Here is an 18,229-nt window from a genome sequence, read left to right on the forward strand (position 1 = left end):
GTGAGTTTAGAAGTGATGAGTTTATCCTGAAAGAAACATCTTGTGCAGTGGAGTTGAGCAACAAGTTTAAACAAGTAAAGGCAGAGCAACAAATGTAAAATGGAGTGGAAAATACCTTTTAGATTGGCAAAGTTGCCAAAAAAGGAATATGATGAATATTATTATTGTTAACTAAACTATTTGCTATTTTTATTATTATTTTGTCTTCCATCTTCATTTCTTGTCACTGGCTTTCTTCCCTACCTGGAATGCTCTTTATCCTTATTTCCATTTCTTGACATGAGTAGCTTCTTTTAAGATAGCTTCAATTCTATTTTCTGTAGGAGCTCTTCTCAGTGCTCCTAACTACTTGGGCTTCTTCTCTAAGGTTGTCTTCCTTCTCTCAATCTATCTTTTGTTTATCAATTTATCTATGTGTTTTTCTCATATTATTATGTAAACTCCTTGAGGGAAAAGCTTTTTTTTTTTTTTTAATCGTTTTGCTTTTCTTTATATTCCCACTGACTAACACCCTTTTTGAAAAGAGTGGTGGTGGTGATGATGGGGAAAGAATATAAATCCTTACTAGGTGCTTCTTGATTGATATATTTATTATAAATTATATATAAATATATACAAATATATAAATTATAAATCCTAAATAGGTGCTTCTTTGTTGATATAAATTCCTGTGTCACTATACTAATGATGATAAAATTTGTGGATTGTAGCTAAATAAGTGAATTGACAATATAGTATTGTTAAAAAAAATGTTTGAAAGGCATGCCCTTCTATATAGACTACTGGAGCACCTGGAGAGTGGCAAATGTTTATATGGTCCCTTTTGAAGAGGTTGAAATCTGCTTCTTAACTCTTTAACTTTAATTATTAAAAGGAATCACTTATGCAGAAGCACAAAGCATAAATGGGAATATAAATACAAAGCAAGCCATAATGTACCATGTGTCCCTGATAAGGCTCAAGTCAAATCACACACAATACAATACATAGTTTTTTTTTTAAAATAGTGGTGGTGGTCATGAGGAAGACTAGCTTGCTATAAAAAAGATGTTTACTTGTTGATTGATTCTATATTGTATTCCTCTGAATATTATATATCTGGATTCTGAATTGATTACTGTTTGTAACCTTTCGTTTAAATTCATTGTGTACCTTAATAGAAGACTTTGTATTGAGTGGATTAACATTCTCAGACTCTGAAAATATCCAGACATCTCTTTGTGCCATTCAATCAGGGATCTATTTTGAGACAAAAACTGTAATTTGGTCCTTCTACAGTAGAACCTCAAGTGCAATTTTGAAGCTGTTCCTGTAATTGCCTGTCTTGGAGATTTAGTTCTACTTGTAAGAATTGTTTGTCTCTTAACTATATTAAGTATTATGCAGTACCTGCATACTTTATCTAGTACCTGAAATATATTATAGGTGTGTATAATTTGGGTAAGTATAGATGGCATCAATTATATCATACTAAAATAGTTCAAAAGAAATCTTTAATATTAATGTTGATTCAAATGTTCATATCTCCAATGAAGCAGTCAACAAACAGATATTAAATGCCTATTATTAAGTGCTAGGCAGTATGGGAGTATGGGACAACATATGCATAGTATGAAATAATCTTATCTTCCAAGGACCTTAGGTTTTCCCGGGAACATAATAAGCAAACATGTAAATATGGTAAGAGTACATATTAAAAAATACTAATGAACACAAAATAGTTAAACCCAAGGTAGTTTGGGTGGGAAAACCTACAGTTGGAGAGATCATCAATTACTTCATGTTGAAGGTGATACTTGAGCTGCATTTTGAAGGAAAAGAGAGATTCTGTGAGGTGGAGGGGAGGAAAGTAACCATTCTAGAGATGGGGAGGTGGGGAATTAGAAGCAGAGTGTAGTGTGTGAGAAAGTATACAAGGCTATTGTATACTTATATATTATATTTGAAATTTGGCTAAATTGCTGAGAGTGGGAACAATGAGTCTAGAAAGATAGTTGGAGATCAGATTCATAAGTGCTTAGAGTTTATATTTCATTCTATAAGCAATAGGAAGCTACTGAGAGTTATTGAGCAAGAGTACTGACATGGTCAGATTTGTGCTGTTAGGAAAATCACTTTGAGAGCAAAATGAAATAGAATATTGAGATACTTGGAACCAGCTTGGAGGTTGTTCCAATAATCTAGATGACAGGACCTAAATTAAGTGTGTCCATTCATTCTATGTGAGTAGACACAAGGACTCTCGGCTGGAAAAGCTTAAGATTTGTTAACTTATTTGGTTTTTAGGCTGAAGAAGATGAAGAGTTGAAGAGGATTCCAAGATTATAAATCTAGTAGACTAAAAGAATCATTCTTCTTTTTTTGATAAAGAAGGAAAGAAACCTCAAAATATCAGCATGTAAAGAAGGCAGGTATTGATTTTGGTTCTGTAAAAAACTTCTCTTGCTCTGAAATTATCTATGAGATAAGTGGGATTTTTTTTAAGGCATTATATTCTTTGGTGAGCTTTTGTACCTTCTTTCCCAAATGGCCAATTGTGCTTTTTAAGGCATTCTTCTCCTCATTAGCTTTTTGTATTTCCTTTTGTTCTATTTTCAACTATTTTCCTAATTTTTCCTCTATCTCTCTTACATGATTTTCAAAATCCCTTTTGAGTTCTTCTATGATCTGAGCCCCATTCTTATTTTTCTTGGATATTGGCTTTGGGTATAGGATTTTTGACTTTTTATCATCTTCTGGATGTCTGTTTTGATCTTCCTTGTCACCATAACAACTTTCAATGGTTAGAAACTTTTTTTGTTGTCTACTAATTTTCCTAACCTATTAATCAATTAAACCTAATTAAACCTAAACCTATTTTACCTCTTTGTTAAAGTAGGGCTCTATTTCCAGGGTAGAGGCTATACTGTCCCAAGCTTCAGAGATTTCGTATACCTGTTTTCAGAGATCCTTTTCTACCCTGGAGCTGTCAGGGGTACTTCTGCCCTACTGTAGCTGTAGGATCTAGTGTGCTGGCCAAGACTGGGGCTGGGACTGTGCTAATCGGGGATGGCTGACATGGTTTATGCTGTGATTGCATGCCTGACTCTCTCTTTGATTGCATGCCTGACTCTCTCTTGGGAATGTACTCTAGGGTCCCACCTTCCACAGACACTAGAGCCTTGGTGTCTCTAGGCTGAGAGTTCTGGAAAATACCAGTACTGCCACTGATTCAGTATCAGCCTCTACTCTGCTATCTTGAGTCAGCCCCCTGCCAAGATTTTTTAAAAATAGGGTTCTTCTTTTTTGAAAAGAGACAACAAATTCTTATTTTCTCAGACAGAATGTTTTGTGGTAAAGGAAATGAAAGGGTGCAACATAAATATGTGAGAAGTTGAGCATTTTAGGTCTCATCTTGACTTTCTACTGTTTGACTTTGTGAAATTAATGAAAATTCACAAAACTGGGTTAAAATATAAAGATCTGTTACATTCCAGGAAGGTTCATTGCATTAATGGAATTAAAGGCACTTTCATGAGAGAAGAATATCAAAATGCCAGGTGAGAGGTAAAGTGCATTGAAAAAAATCAATCATTTTGGACATTCTTGGCACTGCATGATTATATCTCTTCAATCAACCCAAGAAAGAACTCTGTACATCCTCCTAAAATGCACCTTAGGTTGACTCTAGACACCACAAATTCCTAAGGGAATTGAGACTCGTTCAAAATTCTTGGAACTGTTTTGGAGTCCTGTCCATTAATTTCCCCCTGAGATTTCCCAGCTTAAGTGAAAACTTATACAGAGTTAATTATTCTGAATGGATGACCTGACAGGTTTGTGTAGACAGACTCATTAGCTATTGAATTTTTATCTTGGCATTGGAATAGATAAAAAGGTCTATAAATGTTAATTAATCCTTACGAGCAGGAAAAATAAAAGGACATGAAATTAGAACTATAAGTAGGCATATTTTCCCACAGGGCTACATTAGATAAGTAGTTGGTGGCGGTAGAAGTGGGAGAGGGTAGACAGCAGAGGGGAGTTTGAATGCAGTGGGTACAGTGGTGCATGGAGTTCAAATAGTTTGGTTCTCAAACCAAGGGGAAAGATAGGATAAGAGAGGGACACGATAGAGATGGGAGGATGGAAGGTCTTAAGGGGAAGGTAAGAAGTGGGAACAGGTCATTATGGGGAAGAATTCCTGGGTAGACATGAACTGTCTGGAAATCCAATCCTGATTATGACTGAAATTCTGATCAAAATTTTTTTTCTTGCTTTTGAGAAATTATGATGAAAACTTTGATGAAGGAGTGGGATATTATAAAATAATTGCCATTTATATAATGTTTTAAGCTTAGCAGAGCACTTTTCATCTCTAACAAAGTATATGAATTATGTCCTTTATGTGTAACAAGTTTTTAGCATTCACAACTCAGTTTGTAGTTTATATGAAGCCATCACCTTTCTACTTGGTACTGCCTCATTTTCTTTATTTGTTCTTATAATATAGAACAATCAGTTACAGTAAATAGTGAAGTTTTGAATGCTGTGGCCAAGTTCACTTACCTTAGCGATGTACTTTGCAGGGATATCCACATTGATAATGTGATTGACAGCATTGCCAGAGCTACCTGTGTTTGGGAGGCTCTGAAGGAAAGTGTGGGAGAGGAGAGGTATTAGACTGACTAAACTGAAGGTCTACAAAGTCATTGTGCTAACCTCGTTGTATGCTTGTGAAATCTGGACAGTACACCAGTGCCATGCCAGGAAACTGAATCACTTCCATTTGAATTGTCTTAGGCAGATTCTGAATATCACTAGGCAGAATAACAGACATTGAGGTCCTTTCTCAAACTAAATTGCCAAGCAGTCCAACTCTACTGAAGAAAGCCATGTTTTGAATGCCAAATATATGCTTGTCAAAAAGACTATTTTATGAAGAACTCACATCAGACAAAGGTTCTCAGTGTGGTCAGAAAAAAACAATATAAAGATATTCTTAAGGTCTCTCTTAAGAATTTTAGAATTGATTGTATGACATGTTTGGCATAGGACCACCCAGCATGATGTGCCCTCATCAGAGAAGGTGCTGTGCTCTATGAGTAAAGAATCAAAATAACATGAAATGCACAAAGTTAGAGAATCTATTCCAAATATTCATAGTAATTATTTGTGTCTGACCCATGACAGAGTATACTGAAATCATATAGGTCATATAGGTCTGATGAGACACACGGTATCTTGAATCTAACATAGTGATGCCATTTTGATCTTCAAAAGTGAAGGACAACAAAATTAATTTAGTCTCATTCTTAGCTTTAAAAGTAGTAAAAATTATAGACTGATATTTCCTTATAAGTAAATAAAATGACCATATCTTTCCATTAATTAGTCAATTAGCTCTTAGATCTCAACCTCTTTATTAAATATTATTTATTAAATGATCTAGAGAAATTACTTTTTTCTTTTTTTCCCCTTTTTTATTATAGCTTTTTATTTACAAGATATATGCATGGTAATTTTTCAGCACTGACAATTGCAAAATCTTTTGTTCTAATTTTTCCCTTCCTTCCCCCCATCTCCTCCCCCAGATGGCACGTAGACCAATACATGTTAAATATGTTAAAGTATATGTTAAATACAATATATATATATATATATATATATTGTCCATACAGAGGAATAACTTTTCTCTATAAAATTATGTTTATCTATTACTCAATTTTAGTCCCTCTAATGTCCTTAAATAAACAAGAGATTTGCTGGTTAGAGAGTTTATTAGTGTATCAAACAATAAAACAAAATAAATAATTATTGAGCAACTATGATAGATATGCCAACCATCCTTAGTCACCTCTAGAGATCACTCTGGAGATAGTCCTACTATTCAGGTCCATTGTGATAATAAATGAAATTTCTTTTAAAGAAAGCCATTCATAATTTTTCTTTGTAAGATAAAAGTTGAACTCAGTTGTTGTAGGAAATGTTTCTTCTGACTTTTGCTCCTTAATGGATAGATCACTCCGTTTCTTAAAGAACTTATTTCAGTCAGTTCTTTGTCTCTGTCTCTGTCTGTTTTTCTATCTCTCTCTTTCTGTGTATCTCTGTGTGTCTCTCTCTGTTTTTCTTTCTCATATCTCTTTCCATAGTCTGTCAAATTTCCATTTCCTCTTTTTAATTTAATATCTTATTTTCTTACAATGACATGTAAAAATAATTTTTTAACGTTCATGTTAAAATTTTTTTGAGTTCCAAATTCTCTCCTTCCCTCTTTTCCCTTTCCTCACATTGAGAAGACAAGCAATTTATATATAATTTAATAGGTTATACATGTGCATTCATGCAAAACATATTTCCGTGTTATTCCTGTTGTGAAAGAAAACAGACAAAAACCTCAGGAAACATAAATTAAAGAAAAATCATGCTTCAATTTGCATGCAGACTTCATCAGTTCTGTTTATGGAGATGAATAAAATTTTCATCCAAAGTTCTTCAGAAGTATCTTGGATCATTGTATTTCTGAGATTATCTAATTCATTCATAGTTGATTGTTATACAAAATTGCTATTAAGCTTAATTGCTATTAACTCCAAAGGTCTTCCTCTCCCAAATTTATTTATTTAAATGTCTTTTTTGGGCTAGAAGAAAAAGGAGATTCTTTGCCTCCATTCCTAACAATAATCACTAAATGGTTACAACCTCAATTTGACCAATTAACCTTAACTTAAAAAGACCAAGGTCTCCCACTGCATCCAGGGCCATCTCCAGTGGTCTTGATCTGTATCTTGCCACTGGGCCCAGATGACTCTGGAGGGGAAAGTGAGGCAGGTGAGCTTGCACAGCCCTTCCTCACTTAAATCCAATTCATTTGCATGTCATGGTATCACTTCCTTGATATCATGGCTCTCTTCGAGAACAAAAGACAAATAGCCTTAGTTTTTCATCATAATCAAATTCAGCAACTTCCTCAAACATTTCCTAATTGATGGATAGCTCCTCAATTTCCAATTTTTTTGCATCACAAAAAAGCTGCTATAAATATTTTTGTGCATATGCATGTGTTTTTCTTTTTCTTTTATTTCTCTGGGTTATAGACCTAAGAGTGGTATTGCTGGGTTAAAGAGTAAATATGATATTTAGTCTTTTGGACTAAATTACTCTACAGAATGGTTGAATCATTGTAAACTGCACCATCTGTCCTTTAGTACCATTTTTCTCACACCTCCTCCAACGTTTGTCATTTTTCTTTTCTGTCACATTGGGCAACTGGTAGATCTGGGATCTTAGCTCGGAATTGTTTTAATTTGCATTTCTCTGATCAATAGTGATTTAGAGCATTGCTTTTTGTATGACTATGGATAACTTTGATTACTTCCTCTAAAACCTGCCTTTGATCACTTATCAATTGAGGAATGGCTCTTATTTCTATAACTTCTATTTGATTAATGCCATCTTTAACAGATAAACTTGGGATTTATTTATTTTTTACAGTTATGATTACTACATACATATTCCCTTCATTCTATTTCCTCTTCTTTTATCCTACTTGCTCTTTTTTCACTCTGTCCATTTTAAAATATGGTTTGCTTCTGACTTTTATTTCTCTCAATATAGCCTCCTTCTCTTATCTCCTTCCTCTCCTACTTTCCTGTATGGAAAGATAGATTTCTATACTCAACTGAGGGTGCATATTATTTCCTCTTTGGACAATTCTCATGAAAGTAAGGTGAATGTGCTCTCTCCCACATCCACCATCTTCCCATAGAGTGTAAAATTCTATCTCATTCTGCCTCTCTCTTTCCTTCCCCTTCTTCCAGTGCTTTCCTCTTTCTCATCCTTTGGTTGCTTTTTAAAAAAATATATACATCCTATCATATTCCACTCACACCCATGCTCTCTATACATACTCCTTCTAATTTTCCTAATAATGAGAAAGTGTTTAGGAGTTACAAATATAATTTCCCCATATATGAATATAAATCATTTAATCTTATTGAATCCCTCATCATTTTTCTTTTCTGTTTAACTTTTTATGCTTCTATTGAGTTTTATATTTGAAAGTCATATATATTTTCTATTCAGTTCTGGTCTTTTTTATCAGGAGGGCTTGAAAGTTCTCTATTTCATTGAATATCCATTCCTTCCCCTGCCTCCCCCTTGAAGGATTGTACTCAATTGTTCTTGGTTGTAATATTGTAACTTCAGAATTTAATATTCCAAGTCCTCTTGTCCTTTAATATAAAAACTGCTAAATCTTGTGTTAATGCTGACTGTGACAGCTCTATGATATTTAAATTTTATTTTGGATGTTTGCAATATTTTCTCCTTGACATAGCAGCTTTGCAATTTGGCTGTACCATTTCTGGGAGTTTTCTTTTTGGAATGTCTTTCAGATGGTGATTGGCAAATTCTTTCAATTTCTATTTTATTCCCTACTTCTAGAATGTCAGGACAGTTTTCATTAATTGTTTGAAAGATGATGTGTAGGCCCTTTCTTTGATCAAGACTTTTAGATAGTTCAACAATTCTTAAATTATCTCTCCTGGATCAATTTTCTAGGTCAATAGTTTTTCCAATCAGATGTTTTCCATTTTCTTCCATTTTTCATTCTCTTGATTTAGTTATTGTTTCTTGTTGCCTCATAAAGTCATTAGCTAATACGTGTCCAATTTTCCTTTTTAAAAATGCTTTTTTTCAATAAGAATTTGTATCTTCTATTTGGACAATTCTACAATTTAAAAAAAAATTAATAATATTTTCCAAATACATGTAAAAGTAGTTTTAACATTTGTTTTTCTAAGACTTTGTGTTCCAAATTTTTCTCTCTTTCTCCCTTATCTCCCCTTTTCTTGAGATAGCAAGTAGTATGATATTCTTTTAAACATATTACTATATTTGTCACGTTATACAAGAAAAATCAGATCAAAAGGGGTAAAAACCATGAGGAGGAAAAAAGAAAGAAGCAAACAAACAAAAACTGAAAGTTCTATGTGCAATCCTTATTCACTACATACTTCTTTCTCTGGATGCAGATGGCATTTTCCATCTCAAGTCTACTGAAATTGCCTTGGATAACTGCATTGTTGAGAAGAACCAAGTCTATCATAGTTGATTATAACATAATCTTGTTGTTACTGTGAACAATATTCTTTTGATTCCTCTTGCTTCACTCAGTATCAATTTATATTAAGTCTTTCCAGGCTTTTCTGAAATCATCCTGCTCATCATTTCTTATAGAATGATAATATTCTATGCCCTCATATACTATAACTTATTCAATCATTCCCCAATTAATGAGCCTCCACCAAATTTTCAGTTCCTTGCCACTACAAAAAGGGCTGCTATAAACATTTTTTTGCACATGTGCACATGTTCTTTTCCCTTTTTTATGATCTCTTTATAATGACACTGCTGGATCAAAGGGTATGTACAGTTTTATAGCCCTTTGGACATAGTTCTAAAGACAATTCTATTTTTTAAGGAGTTCTTTTCTTCAGTGAATATTTTCATCTCTTTTTCCATTTGGCCAATTCTATTTTTTAAGGAGTTATTTACTTTAGTGAATTTTTGTTTATTTTTCCTCATTTAACCAATCATACTTTTCAAAGTACTCTTTTCTTTATTGGATTTTAGGTCTGTTTTTTAGCTTTTCAGTATATTTTTATGCCTCTTTTACCAAGCTATTGACTCTTTTTTCATAGGTGTGTGTGTGTGTGTGTGTGTGTGTGTGTGTGTGTGTGTATTTTATTCCTCATGCCTTGTTTCTTTTCCCTACTTCTCTTACTTGATTTAAAAAAAAATGAACCTTCCATGGCCTAAAACCAATTCATATTTTGCTTTGAAGCATTGGATATAGTAGTTATGACTTTGTTTTCTTCTTCTGAGTTTGTTTTTTGATCTTCTTTGTCACCACAAAAAAACTTTCTGTAGTCAGGATCTTTTCACTGCTCTTTGCTCATTTTTCAGCCTATTTCTTTGAGTTTTAACTTTATGCTCAAATAGGACTCTGCTTCTGGAATGATGGGGCAATCTTCCAAATTGCAGCTAAGTCTTTGGTTCTTCCATGGTAATATGATCTAGGGAAAGGCGTGTATACTAATCCCCTGGCCTATATTCTGGTCTATGAGTGGTCACAAAGACTCGCTTCCACCTTGGATCTGAGACCAGTGTCCCAGTTCTTCTGTAGATATAAGCGCTAGTGTGTTGGTGCTTCCTCTTGCTCTGGGAGTGAGACTGCAAATTATGGACAATGAAAAAATCCTTTTATTGTTTGCAGACTAAGAGGTCCAAAAACTGCCAGTAGTGCACCCGATTCAGTTACCTACAAGGACTACTGCTGGTTTGCTAGGTATGGCTTGTATTGAATTGAGCTCTACTATCACCCTAATACAACAAATCTTTTCTGCTGACCTTTTAAGTTGTTTTGGACCGGAAAATTGTTTTACACCATCCATTTGTGGATTCTTTTACTCCAGAATTTGTATTGAGGCACTGTTTAAAGTTGATTAGAGAGGTTTTTGGAGGGGTAAAGTTGTTTTGAAGGTACAACAAAGAGCTTTGGTGAGCCTCTGCTTCTTTTCTATAATCTTGGTTTGATCTACGTACATACATACCTCTATCACCTAATGCCTGGATCATGGCAGTACCTGCTCTTTGGTCTCTATGCCTCAAGTACCTTTTCATTCTTAAAAATTCTCCCCTCAGTTGTAAAAGTGATTCTTTTAACATGCAAATTCCAGTGGCTTCCTGTTAACTCCAGGATCAAATATAATTTTTTTTAACTTTTAAAGTTTATCATAACTTGACCCTTTCCTATTCTTCCAGTCTTTTTACCTCCATCTTAATATTATATGATACAGTGACAATGGCATCCTTTCTATTCCCTGCACAAGAATATTCACATCTCATCTCCATATCTTTATACTGTCTCCAAAGCCTGATAACTTACTCTTTGTCTCTGATTTTTAGATTCCTTAATTTTATTCAAGTACCACTTTCTATAGGGAACCTGTTTTCATCAACCAAAATACTAATGCTTTCCCTCTCAAAAATTTTACTTGGTATCTCCTAATGAATGTGCAGATCATCTTTCCTAATAAAACATAACTTTTTTTAGGGGAAGGATTATTTTATTTTTTCTTTCAATGTCAGGGATCTAGCATTGTGCATGGCACATAAAAAGTCTTAATAAATGTTTATTGATTCATTGACTTACCTATTTCTAAAGCAGGAGTTGAGCCCAGTTCTTCCTGAAACTCAGTCTAAAGCTCTGTTGGATAGAGCACATTATCTCTGTTGGCCAAGATAAAATGTCTGTTTTATACATGACTTTTAATTAGTCAAGCAATGTAATTAAGAATAGAAAAACTTGGTATTTGAACAGAGAATTGTGACAGTTTCTCAGTGGGAAGGCTCAACTTATCTTCTGAAGACTTTTCTCCAGTATTTTTTGTGCATATACATATGCATGTCATTTTTATTCAAACCAATCTCTATAGCAACCACTTTTATCACTTGAAACTTACTCAGATAAATGTCCCTGAATAGAAACTCTTATGTGTTAATATGCTAAGAGAGAAAGGATATGGGAAGCTTTCCTCTCATTCTGCAAGAAACCTCAATTTTTATAGTAATATATTTTCAGTCCTAAAATTAAAATAACTCATAAAATGTGGAGAGGAATTTGTGCTACATCAAGGAAGAAGGAAATGTCTGTAATTCATGGTGTGAAGCAGAATCTAAACAAACAAAATCTTTGTTAGTACATTAATACATATAAACTTTCATTTTTGGGCTTAATTTGTAAATATGAAACATGATACCTTTTTGATGGCTTTATTAGTGAGCAGAACCAATGCTAAGCTTCAGTGCTTGGGAGAAAGCTATTATCAGACACTTAGCTAATGTTGGCTTACTTCATCAATGTGGAGAGAAAATGTATCTCATTTTGTACTGTTAACACAGTTATTTTGTTGATCACATTTATAATGGTAGGGTAGACATCAAAAAATGATTATGATGTAAATAACAAAATTCATTGTTAATGTAGATATATGGATGCATATCTCTCTTTATATTATTTTCTGCTATGAGTCCTCAGCAAGATTAAAATCCTCAGAAGAAATGGATGGCTTGATTAGATCAGTTCAAAATCAGGTTCAATTTCTCATATTTTGGATATGTCTTCAGAAAATCATGGTGGAGTCTGTGACTTACGGAAAGTCATATCTGATTTAATTCTATGTTAATACTTAAGCAGATAGGTCAGCCTCAATTGTATGGACTTTGTAAGGACTTCATTGACTACTGAAAAATTATTTACTTGTTCCCATTCATATCTTGTCACAGGAGTCTGATGGACTCAATGCTCTTCATTTCCCTCCCAATGCCCGTGAACCCATCTCAAAGTGTGGAAACTTAGATGTCATCTTTGAATATAATCTTTCCAGCCAAAAGCTTGCAGTGACTGTTGTAAAGGCACAGGACATTCCAGATAAAGATCGGAGTGGTGCTGATGCATGGCAAGTCCACATGGTCCTGCTTCCCAGAAAAAAGCAGAGGGGGAAGACAAGTGTTCAAAGAGGGCCCACCCCAATCTTCAAAGAGAAAGTATTCTTTAGTAGAGTAGATCCTGAAGATCTGAGGGGCTATGCAGTCCGGTTCCGGCTATATGCTCTACTCAAGATGAAACGAGAAAAGATGATGGGAGAAAATTTGTTTCACCTCAGCCAGTTGTACCAAAAACAGAAAATGAAAGTGACTTTGGTTTTGGAGCCAAGAAGTAATATGAGTGTAAGTATCTATGGTGGTGTTAATCAATTCCAACTATTTTGCTAGAGATATAAGGGTTGCTAGCTATTGATTTAATATGATTAGGCAGAAACATCATAATTCAAGGAACCCTTCTGTCTAACTTTCTGTTGGGGCTTCACATAGAATCACTTTATAAACCATTAATTTTGCTTATGATACAGGGGATCTTTATTTTTACCTTCACATTAACTTGATAGATTTATTCGGTTTTTGTTCATTTTATGAAGTAAAAACAGTGGCTAGAATAGGGTAGGGTGGAAAAGGAAGACATCAGAATTTAAGAAGAATATGGCCTTGAGATTCATTAATGATTGAATTTTTCAATGGGAAAAAAATTCAAAGACCAGACTTTCAAAAACTGGAATGCACCATGTACACTTGAGGAAAGGTCATCAAGCTAGCAGTCTGGTACTCCAGGTGATGATGCACATCCTCTTGCTGTGGGCCTTATTCCATTAAATAAAGTGTTTGTGGGTCCTCTTGGTATTCTTTTCTTCCTATGACAGGTTTTAAGAAAAGAGCCACTTGGATTTTCAAGTTGAAAAGTTAGCTCCTGCAATGGATATTTGCATCTATTTTTGAGACCCTCCATTTTTTTTAAGTTGGCTATTTGAAAATAGCTATTTAATCATGCTCATTTTTCCTCTTTCCCATGAGTTCTCAGAACAAAAAAATAGAGCTAAGACCTTAAAGACCATATTCTTAGTTCTCTTAATGGGACAATAGAAATATATTGTTAATTGCTCATAATTATTGTAATTTCTGTTGCTGAAAGGGAGGGAGGAATGCATTTCATTAAATTTCTGTACCTTCAGGAATTGGGTAATTTGCATCTTAATATCCAACTTTTAAGTGTAAAAAATGGGTAGGCATTAAAGTAGAGAAATACTGGAAATGTTTTACATCATATTGTACAGTGCAGCCTATTACTATAATAATTCGTTTTGTGATAGTAACAAAGTTAGTATTATATCACCCAGGAAGGGGGCAAAAGTAGATAGGGGAAGGTCTAAGATATAGAGAATGTTAGATTCATGAATCAAGAAATATAAAGATAGAGTTTAAATCAGTTGAAATACAATAGAATCCCAAATCTAGTGTCTATTTGAGGACAGATATGGAAGAAGAAGCTAGGAAATATCACCCTTTTCATAGGAGTAGAAATATGATACATATCTTTTTTCATCTTGCTTAAGTCTGGTATAAACTATATGAAAAGTAATGAAGAGTAAAAACCACATGTAGAGGACCTGTCCATTCTCCTTTTGGAGAAATTGTTATTTTATTAATTATTAATCAGAGTTAGAAGGAACATTATAGATCTCTTCCTCCAAATTCCTTCATTTTATATATGAGGAAAATAGATTTAGAAAGGTCAGATTGTATATAAGAAAAAGCAGGAGTATTTTTTTTTTCTTCTGTCTTTACAGACTCTTTAATATGCAAAATAGGTAGTAAATACTTATTGATTGAATAAATTAAAATTATACATTAAATGAATTAATTTCAGCACTTAATAAATCATAACAATATTTTACTCACTCCAATACATCATCAGGATTCTCTATTTATTCAATCTCACTTTTCCCTCCCATAGTTTAGTATATCAGCATTTTTCCATTCTTTAGTTCTAATGCTTTCTTTTTCTATTTCATAAAGATCTTTCTAAATTTCTTAGCTTTATCTCTGTATGGTATTTTAAACTGCATCATATATTCTATTAATATGATAAAGGAAGGGATGAGATTAGTGCTTTAATTAATATAGAGAACTTTCACCATAGACAATTTCTTTTACCAATGAATATTGGCTCTTGCTTTGTAACTTTTAGTCTTAGAGAGTTTATTGGAGCATTGAGAAGCTTAAAAACAAAAAGAAAAAGAAAAGAAAATTGCCTATGGTCGCATGATATGTGTCAGACTTCAACTCATCATGATTTGCTGGGAGACAAGCTCTCTATTCACTATATTACACTGCCCTACAATTTGCTTTAGCCATTCCCCATTATTGGATATTGAGGTTATTTCCCCCATTTTTTACAATGACCTATAATAGCTTAAATTTATATACCATCATAGCATTTTAGAACTGGATTGGGTCTTGATTATAATATAATTAAATTCTTTTGAGCAAACTGAGCCAAGTAGAAGTGAATGATTTTTCCTAAGTTCACACAGGTAATAAATAGTATATCTAGTCTTTGAGTCAAGGTCTTTTGACTCTAAATCTAGTGACTAAGAGAACATAGACAAGTCGGTTTCCCTCTATGATTTTTAGTTTCCTCATCTGTAAAATAATAGAGCTATGATAGCTACACTATGATACTACACTTTGAAGCAGCTGGATGGCTCAGGGGATAGAGCACTGGCCTTGAGCCAGGAAGACTTGACTTAAAATTTGACTTTAATCACTTACTAATTAGGCAAGTGCTATGCAACAGGGAATAAGCAGTTATAGAGTATGGGTTAGGCACTGCACTAGATAAGCACTTTATAAATATCTCATTTGATCTTCACAACAATCTTGTGAAGTAGCTGCTGTTATTATCCCCATTTTATAGTTAAAGAGACTGAGACAGAGATTAAGTAAGTTGTCTTGGGTCACATAGCTAGTAAGTATCTGGAATGGGGTTTAAAGTCAGGTCTTCCTGGTTCTGGGCCCAGCATATTATCCATTGTGTCATGTGGATGCTTCCTAAGCCTGTATGTACAAAGAATTTCCTAACTGCCTCAGTGAAGAAAGTGTCCACACTGGTAGTTCTCCATGTGAATTAAATCAAAGATTATTTTTCTATCCCCAAAGATACAACAATGTACAACCTCACATTAACTTATCTATAAAATGGGTGAGAACCTTTTTTCAGATAATTGTAGAATTTCATTTTCATTTATTTTCTGGGGGGAGAGGGAGAGGAGAGAGCAGGTAGAATTTACAGCCTTCAAAAAATTAAAAAAAAGAGAGAGAGAGATCCCATGTTTCCTATGTTGTAATATATTCCAAAATCATGATTTTATGCATTGCTATATTCATTAAGAAACAATAGGGAACAGAAGCAGTGCTAGAGTAGATAAATTCTGTTAAAACATTCAAGTAGAAATTACTCTAAGGGGAATTTTGGTTTATATTAAATGTATTATTATCTGTGTGTATATATTCAAGGTTTTGATTTACATTGGTAATAACATCCATAGCCTTTTGTTTTCAGAGAGGAAATATTGAACAGAGACAGATCTTTAAACAAATGTGTCTGGCTAATGATGCAGAGACCTTAGCCTTGATTCTGTCCTCCTGCCCCATTATTATTCACGTAGGGTGCACAATTTGAAATCTTTGGCAGCCATTGAAATCATGTCACAATTTCACCCAACATAATGTAAGCTGGATAGAAAAAGAAGTAGTGTGAAGTGTCCCAATGGTTTCTTTGTTGTTCTTTCCTGCCAGAGTGGAGAGTCTCAGCTCAGCCTGTCTGCAGTTTCTCACAGTGATAGTGCTTCATCCACACAGTCTTTGTCTCATGGAGGGGTGCCAGAGCTCTTGGTGGGATTGTCATATAATGCTACAACGGGACGATTATCTGTAGAAATTATCAAAGGCAGCCATTTCCGAAACCTTGCTATTAACAGACCTCCTGGTAAGTGAAATTCTGTTCTGCCAGCAAAAGTACTTACAGAGACTAGTTGAAACCACACCTGCCTCTGTCTTATTTCTATAATTTTAATACTAAAAAAGATCTTAATAAAGTTTAGATGAGTTTTTCAATGTTTCCCTACTTAATTAAGTGGAAACTCAAAATCCAAAGATTTCCCAATACCCAATATGCTGAATCCTATTTTAATGTTTATATATAAAAATTTATTTTTAAGTATAAAAAAACTGTACCATATTCAGCAATATAATTGAAATATATTAATAAGGCCAAATAATTCAGGTACTATTAGGATCCTGAATTGGAATATCTCATTACTAGAAAAGATACCACTAAATAATCAGTATGATATAGTTGAACCTGTCCCCCTAAATAAAATGCTGGGAATTAGGATAACTGAGTTTTAGTCTATGACTTACTCTTCTATGTCACCTGAAACAAATTTTTTATCCTTTCTTTAACTCAGTTTCTTCATTGTCAAGTTAGGAAGTTGAAAGATGCCTTCCACGTCTTATGATTCTATTCAATCCCTTATACATAGTGGTCTTTTCTACTCTCAGTTTTTTGAAACCTTCTTGGTGGCTTATTGTAGCATTTAATACTATTTTAATTGTGTTAGTTTTACTTTATTAAAAGTAGGTTAATTCTTGCTTGACTGCTAGTCTTTACTTGGACTGGCTCTAGTGCTGGAAAACTCTTATTTGAAAAGATATAACCAACCTTCAAGTAGGACAATATCAAACTCCCCTTCTAATTCAGTCAAGAAAAACTCAGCCATATTTGATAACTGCTAATATTTAAATGGTATTATAATAAGCACTTTACAATTATCATCTCATTTGAATCTTACAACAATCCTGAGTGGTGGGTCTCCATTTTACAGTTGAAGAAACTGAGGCAAATAGAGATTAAGTGACTTGCCCAGCTTCACACAACTGATAAGTAATTGGGGCTGGATTTGAACCATGGTCTTCCTAATACTTCCTGATACTTTATCGATTGTGTCATATCAGATGTCTTTCAGTTTACATCACAGATCTCCATACTTCACAAAAGAAACTAGTGCTCAAACTTATCTTTACACATAATTCTGTATTTGCTCCTTTCTTTTATTACCTTCCTGGGTTGAGTAATGATGAGAAGTAAATTCTACTGCACTTAAAATTTCTATTATTTCAACATATTTTTTTGATCCATGGCCTGGAGGTTGGCCAGCCAAGAAATGGGAAGTCATTGCTTATGAAATGAGTAATGAAAGGAAATGGACATAAGTAACCCATCTTTGGCATATGACTATGCAAGGAACAACACCACCTGACCAAAATCTACATTCAGATTTGGGTCTATGACTTGTTGCTATTCAACTCTGCAGAAGACCACATTTTTTTTTTATGTGACAGGGTTTATTTTAGTCTATCTTTATTAAGCCCATTGGTTTTTAGGTGGGAGTTTAAAATTATTTAATTTTTATTAATTAATTTATTATTATTATATATCTAAATAACAAAAACATAATACATTAATAAATAACAATAAATTATTAAATTAATAATTTAATTTAAAATTAGCAAGGGAAAACTCCTGAGCTCTGGGTAACACTAATGCTCATGAAGCTTTCAGATAGCCCTGATATTCAAAGCAGGCAACATAGTTATTTTGGATACAGATCATTGCTGCATTTTCTGTTTCTTAATTGTGCAATAGTATTTATTTACTAGAGATGGTTTTGTTTTTGAAGTGACATTTGGGACATCTGATAACTGAACTTATATAATTCTGTGCAAAGCT

At 33.7% G+C, this 18,229-nt stretch overlaps 1 protein-coding gene across 1 annotated transcript in view; it reads left to right on the forward strand.

The window, feature by feature from the left end:
- SYT16 (synaptotagmin 16) overlaps window positions 1–18,229 on the forward strand; it is a 165,250-nt gene that overhangs the window by 134,525 nt on the left and 12,496 nt on the right. Inside the window, exons 5-6 of the mRNA XM_031952688.1 lie at window positions 12,331–12,774; window positions 16,237–16,426. Of these exons, the coding sequence (XP_031808548.1) occupies window positions 12,331–12,774; window positions 16,237–16,426 (634 nt within the window). The remainder of the gene's footprint in view (window positions 1–12,330; window positions 12,775–16,236; window positions 16,427–18,229) is intronic.

The sequence above is a fragment of the Sarcophilus harrisii genome, chromosome 2 (assembly GCF_902635505.1).
Source record: "Sarcophilus harrisii chromosome 2, mSarHar1.11, whole genome shotgun sequence".
In the NCBI taxonomy this organism is placed as follows: domain Eukaryota; kingdom Metazoa; phylum Chordata; class Mammalia; order Dasyuromorphia; family Dasyuridae; genus Sarcophilus; species Sarcophilus harrisii.